Source organism: Dasypus novemcinctus, chromosome 3 (assembly GCF_030445035.2).
Source record: "Dasypus novemcinctus isolate mDasNov1 chromosome 3, mDasNov1.1.hap2, whole genome shotgun sequence".
Classification (NCBI taxonomy): Eukaryota; Metazoa; Chordata; class Mammalia; order Cingulata; family Dasypodidae; genus Dasypus; species Dasypus novemcinctus.
The window spans coordinates 91,634,855-91,653,460 of record NC_080675.1 but is presented as its reverse complement, the minus strand read 5'-3'; the positions used below and the strand labels follow the sequence as shown (position 1 = coordinate 91,653,460).

Below are 18,606 nucleotides of genomic sequence, written 5' to 3'. Positions count from 1 at the left end.
TTTGCCCCCTCAGTGGATGTTTTAGGGGGATTCCCTGCCTTTCACCCATCCCCCAACGGAGGCTTTAATTGAGGGCCACATCATCAGATTTTATCTCTTTGAATTCTGCCCACCAGCCTCCCCCCCCCCCCCCCAACACATGCCCTGGAAAGGGGTAGGCCGAGAGCCCTCTGTGGCCACGACCACCTGTAAAAAAGAGATTCACAAAAGTGAGAGGGATGCATCATTTCTGAGGGGTGACTGTTGTCTTCAGGGGCCTTGGCCCAGCTCTGTTAGATATCTAGGTGTTAACACATCCCCACATAGACTCCATAATATGAGCAGGTGGGAGGAAACCATAGATGGCCCAAGACCCACATGTATCAGCATCTGTGGGGAAGAATACAGAAGAAAGTAGGGGTGGGAGGGAGCATCTCATAGACCTGAGAGGAGGAGAACCCCCAGATTGTCTACAGGTACTCACTGGAAAACATGGTGGGTCAGTTTGAGAATAGCAGTTGAAACTGGGAGGGGCTCTAATAGATGATGTCCCAGGCCTCTGGTCCATATTGGGTGCTAAGCTCATAATAGGTGCTTATTTAGTGTTTGTTGAATGGGTGACTGTCAAATAACAGTTCCCTGGAGATTCCTCCCAATAGTTGTGGGCAAGGATAGGAAAGGACAAATTATTGTGACTTCATGTGACTAGAGTTCCTTTTGCTTCTGTGGTGTACAAAATACTGGAATCAGGGTGGCAGGTAGCCTGAGTCAGTCCTCTTTGTGAGCTTGCTAAAAAGAACCACTCTCTTCCAACACACTCAGGCTCACTCAAGCTCACATTGGCATACCCACACACAGTATTTTGGCCTGGGAAAAAGTCATCCTGCTGAGGGACAAAGAGAAGGCAATTCTCAGCTGGACCAGAAGCTTCTGGCATCCGTTGGCTCCAGGCATGCCAGAGTTTCTTTACTGAAGATCTCTGGCCTGGAGGGGAGGAGTGGGGGGTTGGGGGGTGGGGTTCAGCCTAGGCTGGCTGAGGGGGGTCCAGTTCGTGTCAAGTCTGTGTTCAGGAAGTAGGTGCAGAGCTGTCCTTTGCCTTTCACCTTGATTATGCCCCGGCTGTAGCAGGTGTAGCCCAGGGACTGCAGGGCCCGGGCTGTCTCCTCAGTCACCTGCAATGGGAGGGAGGTAAGGGCCTGGGGTGGCCTTGTCTTTAGCCTCCCCCACTTGCCTCCAATGTGGCTCCCTCACTTGGATTTTGCCCAGGACTCCTGTACTCTCCATGCGGCTGGCCACGTTCACCGTGTTGCCCCAGATGTCGTACTGTGGCTTCTGGGCCCCAATCACGCCGGCCACTACTGGTCCGTGGTTCAGCCCTGACAAGGGGGAGTGGCAAAGAGGGGTTCCTGAGGCAGGAGCTTTGAGGAGGGAAAGGGGGAAGGTTAGGGGAAGGGACAGCTCAGGGAACTGGGGAGAAGGGAGAGGAGCCTGGGGGCCCTTAAAGGAGAAGAGTCTCTGGGGCTGGAGGAGGGTGCCCTGGGGAAGGAGTGGGTGAGCCTTTCAGCTCCTTGCCCAGCAGCTTCATGCCCCATCCCAGAAGGGGGTCTGAGGAGGAGCTGGGGAGCAGCTTTCAAAGGACTTGGGGGAAGGGCTCGGGGAGGTGAGGAAGTGCTGGGCTGCCCCAGCGGGAGTGGGTGCTCACCCACACGCAGGCGGAAGTTGTTGAATGAGTGCTTGTTGATGACATCCAGTTTAGACCCCAGGGCCACTGCAAACTCCACCATGGTGCCCAGGTGGCTGCAGCTTCGCTCTGCATCCTGGCAACGGTCCGCCCACCAGGATGGGCCAATGAGGGAACGAGAATAAATCGCACTTATGGGCCTACCAGTGAGAGCTGGATGAGGGTTGGTAGGTAAGGAAGGGGCGCTACCTGCTGTGCGTCCTGTCCAGAGGTGGCGTTTAAGCCCGTGGCTGCCATGTAGGTGCTGCCGATGGTTTTGATCTTTTCCACCCCACTGAACTTGGGTTTGGAGAGCAGCTGTAGAGGGGGGAGGTGGTGTCCCCAGTTTCTCTACGCTCTCCCTTTCCTCTCCCAGAAGCCCTTTTCAAGGCCTTTGGAGGATAAAAGACCAGGCTGCAGGGTCAGGAGTGGCGGCAGGAGGGGAGAGGTTGGTAGTGCACAGAGTTGCTCGTGAGAGCAGAGCTGGTAGAAGGCTGATGGGCAGAATTCAAAGATAAAATCTGATGACGTGGCTCTCAAAAATATACCTTGGGATATGGGGGAAAGGCAGGGAATCCCCTAAAGCATCTGCTGAGAGGGCAAAGATTATTGGCAGGAAGTTGGAGAGTCATGCGGCTGATCATGGCCATGAGCCTGGGAAGATTGGCCCCATGGTCTGGAGAGCAAGTGAAAGGAGGGACTGGGCAGGACATGGGAACTGGGGGGTGCTGGGGTTACCTCATCAAAATCAGCGATTATCTCATTGAGCAGCCGCAGACACTCCAACCCCTCGTGGTTGATGTTGGATTCGGAGTAAAATTCCTTAAAGTCTGGGACTGAGGCGAAGAGGACACATACACACTCGTAGGACTGGTGGTAGAGGTCCTGGAGAGGGGAGGAGGCTGGGGTAAGGGCTGTGCCCCATCCTTCCCTCTTCGGGGTCTGCGTGGGGCCCTTCTAAGCCACTGTGTTTAAGAAGGAATTGGAAGGAGAGAGAGAGACTGGGTCAGATTACCCCAGGAATGTGGCCCAGGAATCAAAGATTGGGTCTCATTGTGTTTCTAGGAGAGATAAAGGTTTGGAGTCAGGATCATTTCACAGCAACATGAAGTGGGTAACATCTAGAACTTGGATCATGTCAGTGGTAATTATTTTATATCTTGTCTTATTCCTGAAAGATGTTAAGTCCGTTTATAAAGACAGATATAATGTGGATGATAAAATTAAGCATTAATAGGGAAAACCGGGCAAAGGAAAAATAAAGATGACAGTAAAGATGCAATCAGTTCTGAATTTGGTTCACAAAATGGGTGGCATGAAGTCCTGGTTAGTCCTAAATTCTGATTCTGAGCTTACTAGCAGCCAATGGGAAGAGAGAAACAGGATGTATTACAAGGTTCTCAATGTCTATAGGAAACCAGGAGAAGCCAAGCTACTCCTGATCTTGAGAACAAAGAGCTGGCAGTGGAGCAGAAGGCTGTGAAGAAGCCTCTGAGTTACTTTTAATATCCCTCAATACAGGTCAAGGGCATTTCCATAGCAGAGAGGGCAAGGTGATTTTGATACAAATAAGATGTCACAAATATTTTAGTGACTTAATGATGGTGTGATTACAGCAAGAGTTTTGAGCAGCATAGAAGTGTTTTATATCTGTGTATTCTGATACGGTGGCCACTGAACATTTGAAATGTGCCTAGTACAACAGAGAAACTGAATTTTTTATTTTAATGAATTTAACTTTAAATGGCAGCAAATGGCTAGTGGCTACCATATTGGACAGCACAGGTCCAGAGAGATGGGAGGACACTATCCTCTCGACAACCCCTATCAACCCTCCACTAAGCTGCTGAAAGGTGTGGAATGGCCATGAATTGGAGAGCACACTCCTTCCAATAAGAAGTTGAAACAGAGATTCTGTGCTCACCAACCACAGAGCCTGCGACCCGGGAACATGGAGGTGCCTGACGGGGCCAAGGGCCTGTCTGGGGACTGCTCGGCTTGCTGTAGGGGAGCCCAGGGAGAGCCAAGGGCCAAGGCTTCCCTCTGCAATCAGACCCCAGGGTGGCCCCGGGCCCAGGAGTCAGGGGGCGTGCTTCACCTCGTTGCGCCGGTTCTGGCCAATGAACTGGGGGGCCACGTGTGCGGGAAGCACGTTCTCCAAGAGCAGCCGAGTCAGGTTCTCCATCGTCTCTGTTTCCTCCCGCTCCTGCCTCAGTTTCTTCTTCCACAGGAAGTCCAGGCGGCAGTAATACTCATTCTGGGGGGGGGGGTCACCCCTGCTCCTGAGTGGTCCTCCCCCATCCATGAGGCCCGGACTCTGCCTCTCCCCCAGGTTAGGATCAAGGTGCAACTATTCCTGCTGAGCCCACCCTTGAAACTAGATTCAAAGGAGGGTGTATGGAACTGGCAGCAGAGTTTTCCTTAAGCACGGGCCTTCCCAGATTGGCAGGAGGGGTGGGAGGGACTTGAGGGCACTCCTCTTGGGAAGTAAAGGGGAAAGAAAGGGAGAAGGAGGGCTTCCTTAGAAGCTTCCAATGGGCACACCACTTGGGCTCCATCCTGGGGATGTCGGAGTAGAAGAAAGGGTGAGAGAGACCAATTCACAAATACGGGGATCCCAATCTCTGCCTTCATAGGGAGGCCCTGGAAGGCTGAGCTGGGTGACTTACCTGCCGGGCCAGAACGAGGAGGGTGAGGAAGAAGATGAAGAAGGAGATTGCTCCCATCAGTCTGGGTTCCTTCAGCACCCCTGGCCTGAGGGGGCCATGGATCAGGGCTGCCCCTCACCCTGCCCCTCCTGACTGCCTCTACCCCACCCCCAGTGCCCACACAGCCCCCAGTCTCCCTCCTCCTTGCCCCGTGGGTGGTTCAGGTCAGTGAGGGGAGAGCAGCTCTGTTCTGTCCCACCTCACCCCCATCCCAGATGGCCTGGGCACTCTGTCCATCAGCTAGGCACACCTGGAGTCCAGGGGCCCCGGGTAGAGGCGGGTGATGAGGCAGTCGGACAGCCAGGCGTGGGAACGCAGGAAGAGGGAGCAGGAGGCCGCCAGCCAGAGCAGGAGCAGCAGCAGCTTCAACTCGAAGCTCATGTGCAGAAAGAGGGAGCAGGCGAGGAAGCCCAGCACGCAGCAGTGCATGGAGTACTGCGGGCCCCGCAGGGCGGTCAGTGGGCACAGGGGCTGGGGAAGCACCCGAGGCCTCCTGTCCTGCCCCTCCCAGGGCCCCAGGCCCTCTGGGGGTGGGAGGCAGGGGATGCCCTACACACAAGCACACACCAGGCGTGACCTGGGTCTGTGCCCATCCACTGGATGGAATACTTTCAACTAAGTGGGGCAGGGTGGGCTGGGTGCTGAGGAAGGGTCTGGAGAAGGAGATGCAGGATTGTGGGGAGCACTCACCGGGACACTGATGAGAGGCAGGGACCCAGGGAGCTCCCAGGAGAGGTTGAAAGCCATGGAGGAAACATTGGGAGCCCAGAAAGGGCAATGCGATGATACTGGTAAGAAGAACTGCAGAAGGAGATGAGGAGTTGAGCTGGGCGGTAGTCTCTGGGCACAAGGGTGGCTTACTCTGGGTTTCAACTGACCCGGGGATGAGTCCAGGCCAGACTCCTCCAAAGGAGTGGATCTGCCTTTCTGGTTGGTGAGGGAGGCTTGGCTCTGGGGTCCTCATTGGGGAAGGGGATTGCAGGGTGGGTGCCTTGAGCACTAGTCTGTCATGGATCCACTGTGTGAGCTCTCATCAACCACCTAACCTCTCTGGGCTTCAGCTTCCTCTTCTGTAACTAGGCTGGGGTAGGGGGTAGGGATGATTCCCTAAGGTGCCTTTCCAGGGATAGAATTCTAGGAATTCATGGTTGTAATTTTGAAAAATCAACCAAACTACTACAAAATCACAGAAACTGAGCTAAGGAACATCTGCCTACATAGGTAAGATGCCCATCAAGGAGTAGCAGTGCCCATGCCCAGGTGGTAGACCATGGTTGACTATTTTATTCTTTATACTTGTCCAACACTTCTGGCATCTCCTGGCCATAGTCCAGCTGTTCTCCCAAATCTAGGGCTCTCCTTTCAACCCCTGGTAGGCCAGTCCCACCCTGGTGGGCGTGGCGGGGTCCTCCTGCCCTCACCAGGTTGGTAATGGCCATGATGAAGATGAGGGAGATGGTGGCAGTGCCCAGGGCGACTCGCAGGCCGGGCCGAGCGGCCACCAGGCCCGACAGCGTGGGCAGCCAGTGCAGCATCTTGGGGCCTTTCAGGACACACCTCTGCAAAGAGAGCGTGGGTGGTTTCGCCTGAGGCTGGGGCGCCCTCTCCAGGCCAGGTCGTGGCCAGGGCTCCAGCGAGCCACTTCCGCCCGCCAGCCCACCTCACCGTCAGGTGCTCTGAGAAGCAGACGAAGAGGAGGAGGAAGAAGAGGAGGAAGGTGATGCCATAGGTGATGGCCAGAGCTGGGGGCCTAAAGGGAGACAAGAGGGAGGCCTTGAAGTGCCAAAACAGGCCCCCTGCGTGCCGCGCGGTCTGTCTGGGAGATGCTGGGAGAAAGGGTCCTGGGGATCTGGACTGGCTGCTGCTGGGGTCTGGGCTGATGGGAGACATTAAGTTCTGAGGCATTTGGGAAGTGGAGGGGTCCAGGGCAGTGATCAGGTGGAGCAGCAACTACTAAGGTAGGGACAGTGTTGGAGGGGCATGGGGGGCCCGCGAGAGTGCCTGAGATGACCTCAAACCAACGTTACGGGTCCCCAGGACGAAGCTCTTGAACCAGGCTGAGTATGGGAGAAGTCCTCACCCCTCCTAGCAGTGGACTAGGAATGAGGACCTACTGAGAAGGTGCTGTGAGACTCTGGGTTTCTCTGGTCGTCAGCTTCCTCATCTGTTCCATGGGAACAAAACCTCCCTCAAGGGGAGGTGGTTAGAATCAAGAGACAGGCATGTGGAAGTGCTCAGGGTATGCACAAAGTCCACAGGATGCATGATATTAAGATGAGGGCCACGATTATTACTGGATCCTCAGAACATATGTTTCCTTTGTGGCTAAGTGCCCTGAGCTAAGGGGAGGGGGGTAGGGAGTAAAAGTGGAGGTCAGGGGTCAGGATAAGGAAGGGGGTGAGCATGCAGGCACCAGGACCTCCCTTGCCTGTGGCTCTCTTACCTGTTGGTCACTAGCATCTGGATGATGAAATTAGAGAAAAAAACCAGGAAGGTAGCGGCTACGTAGTATTTGAAGGCAGGAAGTGCAGACAGTCGATACTGAAAGGGAACAGGTGGGGTGGGGGGAGTGGAGCCCAGGGCCCCGATGCTCCCCATTGAGGGAGTCCATCCCAGGCGAGGAGTGGGTCCCCCAGCCACACTCCCTCCCGTTCAGTCCCATGCGGTGCCTACCAGTTCTCCAAGGAGCTACCCCGTTCCTCCCCCACCCCCCATCAATTCATTCTAGTGACTTTCCTTTTGGAGAGAGGCTCAAGCCCCTCACCTCCAGGATCCAAAACTGAGCAGGGCTGGGGAGGGGAGGAGGGCCCCAGGCACAAGCCCTTCCCGGGCCGAGGAGCTAAAGTTGAGAAATCCTCTGGTGTCACCCACTCCCAGCTCACCTCCTTCTCCATTTCCTTCTTTCTGAAGTACAGCGTCAGTGGGTTGAAGTCCTTCGACTGCTTCCACTGTCTGGTGGGAGGTGGGGAACCGAAAGTGCCAGAGACAAAAGGGCAGGGCAGGACAGAGAGAGGGCAGGAGGGGGTGGCCGGGTGAGTCTTCTCGGCCCCTCACTTCGCCCCGGTGAGCAGGGGGCACCACCCCTCCTGCCAACATGACCCCAGGGCCTCCAGCCCTCCCAGCCCTCCACCGCTTTCCGTACTTCTGAGAGTTGAGCTGTTCGATGACCTGGAAGAACTTGGCATCCCCTGTGTCCAGTTCATCCTCTAGTCCCCGGGGGGTACGGCTCCTGCACAGTGAGAGTCCAGCCTGTCACCATGGAGACCCTCAAAAGTGTCTGGGCAAAGCAGGGAGGTTGGAGGTAAGTCACCCGGCAGCCCCACTGCCTCGATGCTGGGGCCTCCTCACCGGTCCAGGCTCCACTGGGGGCTGAAGGAAGCCAGGGCCTTCTCCTGTGGGAGAACACATCAGGGTGGGGAGATGAGATGGTGATGGGTCCCGGAGCCCCTCTGCAGTGAGGCAGGTCGTGAACTACACTGCGCGTTCCACACATAACCTTGACTGTGAGCATTTGGCCAGTTTTTTCCCAGTGACTTTCCACTCTCTCTCCCTCCCCCAAATCCCATCTGCCCTGGAAGAGGCAGCTCAAATCCCATTTCCTCCTTAAAAGTTTCCTCCTGACACGTTAGACCCCCAGGATCTTTCTACCATGATTTCCTAATAGTTTCTACCTCTCCCTCCGCCCCCGTTTTTTTTTTTCTATAGGCTTGAGTGGCTGTTGATTCTCTGTGCCTCACTTTCCCTAAAGACTGAAGAAATTCCAAATGTAGGGACTTTGGCACCCTAGCATGCCAAAAATAAAAATAAAAGTAAAAATTCTTGTTGGTTTAAATTGAAGTGACAATACAAAAGAATGTTCTGACTCCCCTCTGATCTTTTGTGAGGTCAGCCAGGCTAAGTGGGGAAGTGGTGGGGATGGACACCAGGAAATGTAGATGAATGGGAAAGACGAACATAAATAAACACGGTTACAGTCATTTTCTTTACCCAAAGAATGCACAGTGTATGCAGAGCTGTTTAAGAGTAGCATGCAGACAAAGCAGATGAGGATAACTGCTAGGGGGAGAATGAAGTTGGGTGGGCCAGCTCAAGCAGTAGGGTGGCCATGTCTCTCTGCTTCCCTTAGTTCATGAGAAGGAAGCAGGGTCACATTAGCCCCCAAAACTTGGTATATATGGAAGGAGAGACAGAGGGGAAGAGAGAACAGCCAATTCTAGGTATGGGCCCATCTATGCATCTATCCTTGCACCTAACACTTTCCAAATTACTTACCAGTCCCTCGATGCTTTTCCCTGAAAGCAGGGAAAGCATCTTAATTCATTTCTGTCTTCTTAACAACTAGCCCAGCGCCTGCCACATATTAATAGTAGGTTCTCAAAAACTGTGGAAGTATAAGTGGATGAAGGGCATATACCAACACAAACACTGTCCCACCACCCCAGAGCTCACATGGTTTAAGAAGTTGGGGAAGCGGATTTAGCTCAACTGATAGAACGTCCACCTACCACATGGGATTTAGCTCAACTGATAGAGTGTCAGCCTACCACATGGGAGGTCCAGGGTTCAAACCCAGGGCCTCCTGACCCATGTGATGAGCTGGCCATGGGCAGTGCTGATGCGTGCAAGGAGTGCCGTGCCACACAGGGGTGTCCCCCGCGTAGGGAAACCCCAAGCGCAAGGAGTGTGCCCCATAAGGAGAGCTGCCCTACGCAAAAAAAAGCACAGCCTGCCCAGGTGTGGCGCTGCACACACGGAGAGCTGATGCAGCAAAGTGACGCAACAAAAAGAGACACAGATTCCCTTTGCTGCCGACAAGAAAAATGCAAGCGGATACAGAAGAACACACAGCGAATGGACACAGAGAGCAGACAATGGGGGGAGGGGAGAGAAATAAAAAATAAATCTTGAAAAGAAGAAGCTGATGACAATGGATGTGAGGTTTCTGTTTGGGATAATGGTAATGGTAGGTGGTGAGGGTAGCGCAACACTGTGAATGAGATTTATTCCACTGAAGGGAATGCTTGGGAGTGGTGGGGATGGGAAATTTTATGTTGTTTTTTTAAAAAGTCCAACTAAAGAGACAGTGACAATTATATGCAATATATGATCGTGAGTTAGATCTAATAATGGAGGAGAAAAAGGCCCAAAAGGACATATTGGGACATATGAAAGAATTGGACTATCAAATGTAAGAGGTTTAGAAAATAAATAAATGGACAGATGGATAGATGGATGGAAAGATAGAATGATCTGGCAAGTATGGAAAAATGTTAAAAGTTGGTGGATCTGGACATATGGGTGGGAGGAATGTTAGGGTTTTTTGTTTGGGTTTTATATTATTATTATTATTATTATTATTATTTTAAGGAGGTACTGGGGATTGAACCTGGGACCTCACACATGGTGTAGCAGTTAGCTATGGTTATGAATTCCAAAAATAGATATTGGGTTATGTTTGTAATCTGGTCTGTACCTGGGTGTGATTAAGTTATGATTAGGGCTTTGATTGGGCAGTGTCATTAGGGTGTTGAGTCCCCACCTACCAAGCGATAAAAGTCATGGCAAAGGACAGAGGTAAGGGTTTTTGATGTTGGAGTTTTGATGTTGGAGTTTGATGCTGAAGCCTTAAACTGGAGCCTCAGGAAGTAAGCTCACAGAGGAAACAGAAGCAATCCCCAGGAAGAGAGGAACCCTGAACCCAGAGAGAAGCAAGACCCTGGAAGGGAGGAACCCAGGAAGCCTGAACCCTTGCAGACGTCGGCAGCCATCTTGGTTTAACACGTGGAAACAGACTTTGTTGAGGGAAGTAACTTACGCTTTATGGCCTGGTATCTGTAAACTCCTCCCCAAATAAGTACCCTTTATAGAAGCGAACCTGTTTCTGGTATTTTGAATCAGCACCCCTTTGTGTATTAGCTGACTAATACACATGGGAAGTAGGCGCTCAATCACTGAGCTATACTAGCACCCTGAGTTTTGTTTTATTTTTGCAACTGTCCTGTACGTTTGAAATTACTTCAAAATAAAAAGTTGTGGTTTTTTAAAAGAATAAGCTGATGGTGATTCTCAGGATTTCTAATATTTGACCAAGCCCTTGGGACCTCTGCATCTGAGAAGTGACTTTCTGGGCTGGTAAGGTCCTGACTCAGGAGATACCCTTGACCTAGGAGTTCTTGTCCCTCCACCCTAATCCTTTTGAGCCTATGCACCAGTGAGGGGAGGTCAGGTGTGAGCTCTCGGGCGGCATCCACGGGGATTGTACCCAAGGCTGTCTCACAGTCCCTGAGTGCCTGCACTCCACTGTACTCCACCCCCACCCCGAGAGGCCTCATCCTGTGCGTGGGCCTTGGACTGTTCCTTCCTCTTCTTCTCTAGCTTAACCCTTCTGACCTCCTCCCTACCCCATGCAGAGGCTTGAAGTTCAGTACTTCCCTGCATCACTGCCACCAACAATGCCTCCCCCCTCCCCACCCCTGATATTCACTGATCTCTGCCTACTTTCCTGAGAGATGATGGGGGGGGGGGGGGTGGAACACAAAAAGAGTGCTTTGGAGTCATCCCATAAATCCAGCCAGATACATCCAGTAGAGAGGATTCTGGGAAGATCTAGAAAGGTGGCTGAGAATGCAGAACAGGTTTTGGGGAAAGCAGGCTGAGGGGACAGAAAACTAATCCCATTGAAGGCCTTTAGGGACTTGACCAAAGTCCTTGCATGAGGGGGTTCTGGCAATGCATCCCTGAGGTTTAACCCCAAGAGCCAGCCAGTAGCGGGCACCCAGGCTCCTGAAGGGTCAGCCAGTGGCCAGCCCTGCCCTGATATCACTTAGACAAATGGGGGGCCCCTTCCCCCTCTCCCCAACCTTTCCTGCTCTTGGTGACTTCCTCCTTCAGGGCCGTCTGTGATTCTCCCACCTCATGTATATAAGAGCTGGGGAGTAATGGCAACAGCCCATTTGCCCCAGCTTCCCCGGTGTTAATGGGGATTGCAGAAGAGAGCATGCAATCTCAGGAATGGAGTTACATGGAGGCATTTCCTGGTGAGAATGAGCGTGCAGCACTGGAATCAGAGCCAGGAGGGAGTGTGGCCTTCCACTTTTGTGGTATCAGGGGACAGGGCTCTCCCGGGTGGATGCTGGGGAGCCACAGGCATGGTGTCTGTCTATGGGGATCTTTCATCTTCTTCGAGATGAGCTCTGAGGCCAGTGATCTCTGATGTTTCTCTGGAACGGTCTGGAACACGGGGGTTTAAGAGTCATCAAGTGACTCACTTGATGATGGGTGCTGGGTGGCTGGAAGTGGAGTCCTGAAGACAGTGGGAGTGGGTTTACGTAACTGTCAGAGCCCACGGTGGAGGTGCACGTACCGGGAGAGGGGTGGAGGTGGACACGGGGCTGTCCACGTGGCTCAAGTGTGCGAAAGGCTTGGCTGCGCCCCAGGACTCCAGGTAGCGGGTCATCAGCAGTGATGGACGCATCTTGGGGCCCTCCAGGGAGGACAGCAACCCTCCTGCAGTGCCCTTTTCATCCTCCTCCTTAGCCTGGGGCATAGGAGGGCTGAGAGTAAAGACACAGATGCTTCCCTTTTCCTTCCACCCCACCCCCCTTAGAGGCTTGTGCTCCTCCTCCCTCTAGTTCCCAGGAACTCAGTCTCTGCAGAGAAGGGATCAGGCCTGTTGTCTGGGGAGTGGTTTTGGGGGGGGTGGGGTATCAGGCCATGGAGTCCAGGCCATGCTTTTACCCGAGGATCGATGACCAGGAAGGTAGGCTCCCCCAGCTCTCGGAGGTATGGGTCCCGGTGTTCCATGGCTGCATCCTCCACAGCATAAGCCCCTTCCAGCAGGGCCAGGGTAGCCCCGGTGATGTGTACTCGTCTGGAAGGCAGGGGCCACGGGAGTCAGCAGGGAGGGCCTCCAAACTGCTTGTTTCTTTCAAAGATCATTCCTGAAGGGCTGACTTCAAGCAAGGTCCTGTGCTCCAAGAGGAGCCTCCCAAGCCCCCTGCCTATACCTATCCATTTCCCTGAGCCCCACAGCAGACTGTGCTCAGTTTAGGGCCCGATGAAAGGGGAGGTAGCAGGTGGAGGCCTGCTCGGCCTCCTCCTCTTATAACCTGCCTAGGACGCCAGGTCTCACCCTGGCACGCCACCCGCCTCCATGTGGTTGGCCAGGGTGACGTCATGGGACCAGACATCATACTGCCACTTCTGCAGCCCGATGACTCCGCAGAGCACGCTGCCCGAGTGCACACCCACGCGCATGTTGATGTCCACACCAGTGGCTGCCCGGAGTTTCCTGAATGGGGTGAGCGTGAGGCCATCTGAGTCCTGCCTTCAGCCCCACCCATGCCACACTCCTCCTTCCTCAAGGAGGACCTCCACCCCCCGCCCACCCTTTTCCCATGTCCCTCCCTGCCCTGCCCCCCAGAGCTGACCTGATGGCTCTGCACATGTCCAGCCCCATGCGCACACAGTTGATGGCGTGGTCTGGCAGCGAGAGTGGGAGACCAGAGACACAATAGTAGCAGTCCCCCAGGATCTTGATCCTCATGCATTCATGCTCCTGGAAGGGTGTGCATGTGTGTGTGCTCGCTCACGAGGGAGCACCTGATCAGAGGCCACAGGAGACAGGATGAGCTGGGAAAAATGGCAGCCAGCGTGCCACTCCTGAAGAAATTCTGAGCTTGGGAGTGTCGAGGGGCACCTTCTCAAGTTTAACTTGACGTGGAGCTGGCTCAGGTGTCTTTCTCAGAAGGGCTTACTAAGGGTTGGGATGTCTGTGGCTCTCCCCAGTTTGGGCATATCTGGAAGGTATCCAGATTTGGGCATATAGAAGCAGCCTCAGGGTTGAGGGGACTCAAGATTAGATTGGAGACATCCCTGGGTTTGAGCAGGTGGTGAGGCTGAGGTAACATAGAGTAGACATTTCTCTTGGAAGGGCTTCCCTGGGTTAGAACACCTAAAAATCTCTCTAGATTTGATTGTAGTGTCCATGTTTATGGTTTATGGTTTGAGGATATTTGGGGGCATCTGGAGTGCCCCTTGCAGTTGGGACATCCGAGGCAATGTTGCAAGATCTCTCCAGGTTTAAGGTGTAGGACAGATAGTCCCCAAATTAGGAATGCTTGAGGGGTTTCCTACTTCTCTTGGAGTATCAGGGAGTCCTCATGGGCTCTAAAGTGGTCCTGGGATCTTATAAGGCAGGGGTTTGCTTGGAAGAGGCTCCCCAGGGTGGGGGTGTTTGAGGGTCCCTGGATGGGGAGGGAGGCCCCCACTGACCTTGGCAATCTGGTCAAACTTGCCAAAGAGCTCATTGAGCATGAGCACCAGCTCCTTGGGGGAGCACTCGCTGGCCAGCCTTGTGAAGCCCACGATGTCAGCATACAGGACGCTGCGCGGGGTGAACTGTGTCAGTGGCGGTGGGGATCTCAGCCTAAGGCCCCTTCCCCTCCCACCGTCCTTCCTTATACCTGACTCCCTGGTGCCTTTTAACATAGAGGCTGTGGAAGTTGTTGGTGCTCTCTGGTCGTGATCCTTGTCCAGCCTGCAGCCGTGCCATGATCTCTGCCTTCATCTCTCGGGCCAGGTAGGCAGGAAGGATGGACAAGAGAAGGTGTTCCTAGGGGAATGTCACTACGAGCATCAGTCCTCCTGCACCCTAGAGCCAGAGGCTCCAGCACCCCAGACCACCCAGGAGGTACTCTCCAGTACATCCCCCAATCCTTCCCATAGCGCACAGCCAGTCTCCAGCACCCCATGCTGCATTTTTCACCTTTAGGTACTGAATTCCCAGCCAGACACCCGAATTAGAATCCTTCATTTAGTATCACAACATTCTAAGGCACTTCCCCAAGCTTCAGCTCGTTTGAGCCTCACAACAACCTTCCAAGGTGGACATTACAACATGACAAAGGAGGAAGTAGAAGGTCAAGTGACTTCCTCAAAATCACTCAGCTTGTGAGGAAAGCCGTCTGCTCACTCCAAACAACTCGCTCCCAGCCTTTGGCCCGCCCCCACCTCCCAGGGCTGGCTGACCTGGTGCTTCTTCTCAGTGTCCAGCCGCCGGCGTGAGTGAAGGGAGCTGAGCGCCTCCCGGAACGTGGCGCGCAGGGCGCGCTCCATCAGCGCCTTGTGGTATGCGCCTGCCACGTTGCCGCACAGGAAGAGCACTGCGTTTGCCACCAGCTGTGGGTGAAGGCGGGCCTCAGAGGGCGTCGGGCCAGGATGGGGTTGGGGGTCAGGGCTACGTGTGCTGCTGGAGTTGGTCGCAAAGAGGAGGTAGAGAGGACCCTGACTCTACAATTAAAGACCAGACTATTGCGGGACAAGCTGCGGCCTCACTGTGTATCCCTACGGCGCTCCCCCTCCCCGTGCCTCTGCTTCCGACCCTTGGCTCTGCAGCAACATGGCCTCCTAAGTCTAGAAACCATACATACGTGTGCCTCTCCTCGGCCTGGAACACCTCTCCAGCATCGTCCACCCCACCCCCCAAAACAAACAAAACAAAACAACAATAACCACAAAACCCACAAAAGCACCCAAATCCTAAAGCCCAGACTTTACATTCTCTGTGAAGTTTCCAACATCCACATCTGCCGCCACCGCCCTGGTCCACGAGCTCCAAGAGGGCATGACTGGGGCCAGTGTGTTATTCGTGCCCTGCACCCAACCTTGCGTTTGCTCTGGAGTCACCGCTTAGCAGAAGTTTGGTGGGCGCCCAGAAGAACCACCGAGCGCGCGGCGGCGGGGTGGGCGCAGGGCGCAGCTGTGCGTGTGCATAGTCACCTGCGGCAGCAGCGCGGGCCGCGAGTCCGGCTGCGGCCCCAGATACAGTCCCAGGACCAGCAGGTGCGAGAGAGACGAGGCGAGGCCGGCGGCGGCGGCATCCCGCATGCCCAAGGGCAACATAGCGTACACGGTGAAGATGATGAAGAGGAAAAAGGACACCTGGGATGCGGAGTGGGGAGACGCGGGGAGCTGCAGCCGCTGCCGTTGCGTAGCAGCTCGTGGCCCGGGTGCGGGTCCCAGGGCTCGGCGGCCCCCGGCCTCACCTGCCCCTCTCCTCACCTGATCCCAGGCGCTCACCACGCCCCCGGTGAACAGGAAGCCGTGGCCTAGTGCGAGCAGCGCGGCCCACACTAAGCCCGACAGGGGACGCGTCCAGCGCTGCAGTCGCCGCTCGCGGGAAGCCAGGCCCAGCAGCAGCGAGAAGCCTCCCAGCGCGCACAGCACGGTGGTCAGGAAGCCTGGGTCTGAGGCCAGGCCCTGTGCAGAGGGGCACGGGTGACAAAATCGGATGGGGAGTTTGGGGCGCAGGTCAGAGGCGAGGAGGGAAGAGCTAGGTAAAGGAAGAGCGGGCAGGCCCTCAGGCCAGTTCTTAGAAGTGCCACGCCCTTGCTGAAAAGGAGGCGGGGCACCTCCTCCTGACACTCTTATTAGGTTGAACCATCTCAAAGTCCCGATATTCTACCGCTTTTATTTACGGAGTCCCATTTCAGATGGTTCAACCTGATATATCGCGTGCACGCCGCATCCCATTTGGGCCTGGGACCGGGGCCTTGAAGATATGCCTCCGTCCCCATCTTAGTCATTTGTGAATCCATGACCTTTCTGAGCCTCAGTTTTCTCATCGGTCAAACGGGAGTCAGAGCACCGGCTTGGGATACCGGAAGCGATGAAAGAGCCTAGAAGGCATGTAGGAACAGGACGATGCACATCTGGCCAATTAGCTCGGGAGATTCCCGGGCCCCGCGGCACGCGGCGCGAAGCCGCGACTGGGCAGTAGGGGGCGCCCGGGGCCCGCCTCCGCCCCTGCTCCTCTCTCGCTGCCCGGGGCGGCTCTCTCCCCACCCGCCAGGCTACAAGTCCCGCCGCGGTCCCCGCCCTTCGACTCCACTTCTTCCAGGACTTCGGGGTGAACCAGCAAGGATTGATTGGTCGCGCCTAATGATTTTCCCACTTTGTCTCCGAGGAGTGGAAAGAAAACCGGGGGAAGGATGTTTTAAAAAATGGATTTGAAGACCCCGATCTTGCCCTGGAAATGGGTTTATTTTAGGGTTGAAATGAGAGCGGGATGGAGGGTCCCTTCCGGCAGCCTGTGGGTAAAACTGCCCCTCAGGCCCTAAAAAGGAGAGAAAAATCAGGAAATAAATTCCCTCGGGGCCTGAGTGGAATTTCCACCCTGGAAAATTGGAAAATCCGGTGTTGGATTTATCTTAGAATCAGCAGATCACAGAAACTTGTAAAGTCTGCGTAGATAAATTAGAAGCGTCTAGGGCTTGGCAATCTCTCTGCGCAGACCTAGACACCTTGGTCCAGAGAGGTGGAGTGACTTGCCCAAGGTCACTACAGTTCGTAGCCAGGCCCAACACTTTCCTGAGATCCAGGAAAGAAAACATGTCAAAAAGAGGAAAGGCCCACAAATTCCAATCCTGAACATGACCCCTAGGCAGAGATCCCCCCTCCCCTCGCCCCCGAGATCCCACAGCGGAGAGACACCGCCTTAGAGGAGGCGCCCGGCTCGCTCCAGGCTCACCCTGCCGCTGGCCCAAGTGACGGCCAGCAGCGCCAGCAGCGCGCAGAGCACGATCACCAGCAGCAGCAGCAGCAGCGGGTACTGCTGGCTCAGGCTGTAGTATGTCTCGTAGAAGAGATCTTCGCTGGGTGGTGGCCGGGGGCTGAAGAGGCGGGCCATGGTCTCCCCGTCCCCAGTCCCCGCCGGTCGCCCGGGGATTAGGAGGAGGGCGACCCTCCTTGGCTGGGGAGGAGGAGGCGCAGGGTTAGGGGTTGGGCCAGAGACGCCGACCTCTGACCGAGGATCTCCAGCCACCGGCCCGGCTCCTACTGTGACTCTCTCACTTGGACCAATACACTTCCAACCTCGAGCCCCCCAACCACGCGGCAATCCCTCCAGAGGACTACCCGAGGCCTCCCAGCCCGCTGCCAGCCCGCTGCCAGCTGGCAGAGGGGGACTCCCAGTCCTTCCCTTCTCCTCCTCTCAGACTGCAGAGGTGCCAGAGCCTCATCGTCAGAAGCCAGGACTTGGGGTGCATGCGAAGGAGCCCGGCGTTCCCCCCTACCCCACCCAACTCACTGCCCGTGTTGCCGCAGCGGCTGAAGTGGGCTAGGCCGGAGGAGGGAGCCAGGCGGGCTGGTTGCAGAATCACGCTCCGCGCAGAGACAGCCACGCCGCGAATCTTGTGGATCAGAGACCCGGGCGACAGGCGCTTCCCTCCTGGCGCTGTGGCCCCCTCCCACTTCCCCTACGGGACAGCCCGGCCCCTTCCCGTGCGGGAGCCCGACTCCCCTGGCTTCCTCCCCCACGGATTGTCTCCTACCACCGCCACCTTCCCGCTGCAGCCCCTCATGGAAGGGGAATGCGGGCCGCCAGGACCTCTAAACATTCCCCTCGGCCACGGATACTTGGTGGCAGGAGGTATCAAAAGAGGGACAGAACGCCTGGATGTGGGGAGACGCGGGAGCGCTGGCGTGAAGCCGGCGAGAATGGGGGGAGGAACGTGGATCCCGGTACCACACGGGATTTGGGATCTGGGTCAGAATCCAGGGGCGCTCATTCCCATCCCCTCTCCACCGCGCTGGCAGCCCCGTGGCTGCGGCTGAACCGTCCAGGCTCTCGCCGTCTCCAGCCTCGTGGGAGGGACACTTGTGTATTTAGCTTTGTGAAGCCACAGCTTGTCACTCCCAGATACCACCGGAGAGTCAAAAGTGTTCCCACGCCCGAGAAGCAAGGCGCGCGCGTATGTGTGGTGAGCAGTGCGATGATAGTTCGGAGGGCTGACTTCCGAGAGCCAGGACACACAGCGCAGGCACGAGAATGGTCGGGGTCTGCGAATTCCCAGGGAGCTCTCTCCCAAGACCTCGCCACTGTGTCTCTGAAGCCCAGAATAAAAGGGGGGAGGCAGGACCACAGTTTCTATCCCCAGAGTTGAGGCTTAGGGTAGGGTCGCGGTCCCCAGCTCCAGAGGAAGGGCTCCGCCCTGAGATTAGAGCGGCCAGCGGGGGACTGGGGGTCTGGGGCCAGGCCTTCGGGATTCCTTCCTGCCAACGGCTGTGCCCTGACCTTGTATGCCACGCCGTTGGCCTCCCCCAGGCCCCGGCGTCGTCGCTTCCGGCTTTTGCTGGCCTGTGCAAGGCTGTAGTGCCTCTGCTTTCTCGCTGCCAGCTCGCCAGGCCCCCTTCTCCGTC

The 18,606-nt window shown here is 55.5% G+C and overlaps 1 protein-coding gene across 4 annotated transcripts; it reads right to left on the bottom strand.

Moving 5' to 3' along the window:
- Positions 1–68: 68 nt before the first annotated feature.
- Positions 69–17,642, bottom strand: ADCY4 (adenylate cyclase 4). 4 transcript variants are annotated; one of them, XM_058293654.1, is made up of 26 exons: positions 17,495–17,640; positions 16,937–17,158; positions 15,469–15,666; positions 15,187–15,348; positions 14,437–14,586; positions 13,872–14,020; positions 13,681–13,792; positions 12,837–12,964; positions 12,539–12,697; positions 12,145–12,277; positions 11,771–11,944; positions 7,756–7,799; positions 7,550–7,636; positions 7,290–7,359; positions 6,851–6,948; positions 6,073–6,157; positions 5,829–5,966; positions 5,098–5,208; positions 4,658–4,842; positions 4,369–4,453; positions 3,798–3,956; positions 2,438–2,584; positions 1,910–2,017; positions 1,682–1,796; positions 1,231–1,355; positions 69–1,151 (listed from the first exon to the last, which is right to left on the bottom strand). In XM_058293654.1, exons 2-26 carry the CDS (start codon positions 17,093–17,095, stop codon positions 999–1,001), a joined length of 3,234 nt encoding a protein of 1,077 aa, XP_058149637.1. In that variant the 5' UTR covers positions 17,096–17,158; positions 17,495–17,640; the 3' UTR covers positions 69–998. The 4 variants fall into 4 exon arrangements, 3 of the variants coding, with proteins under 3 accessions (XP_058149637.1, XP_058149636.1, XP_058149639.1); XR_011648385.1 differs by having other exon boundaries at positions 888–1,151; positions 1,910–2,091; positions 17,495–17,642; XM_058293653.2 differs by having other exon boundaries at positions 888–1,151; positions 1,231–1,397.
- Positions 17,643–18,606: the final 964 nt, after the last annotated feature.

Coding starts and splice junctions, on each gene's coding strand:
- ADCY4 (XM_058293653.2), bottom strand. CDS start 17,095: ATGGCCCGCCTCTTCAGCCCCCGGCCACCACCCAGCGAAGATCTCTTC. Junction 12,965..13,680: donor AGTTTGACCAGATTGCCAAG/GTCAGTGGGGGC, acceptor ACACCCTTCCAG/GAGCATGAATGCATGAGGAT. Junction 2,018..2,437: donor TAATCGCTGATTTTGATGAG/GTAACCCCAGCA, acceptor CCCCCTCTACAG/CTGCTCTCCAAACCCAAGTT.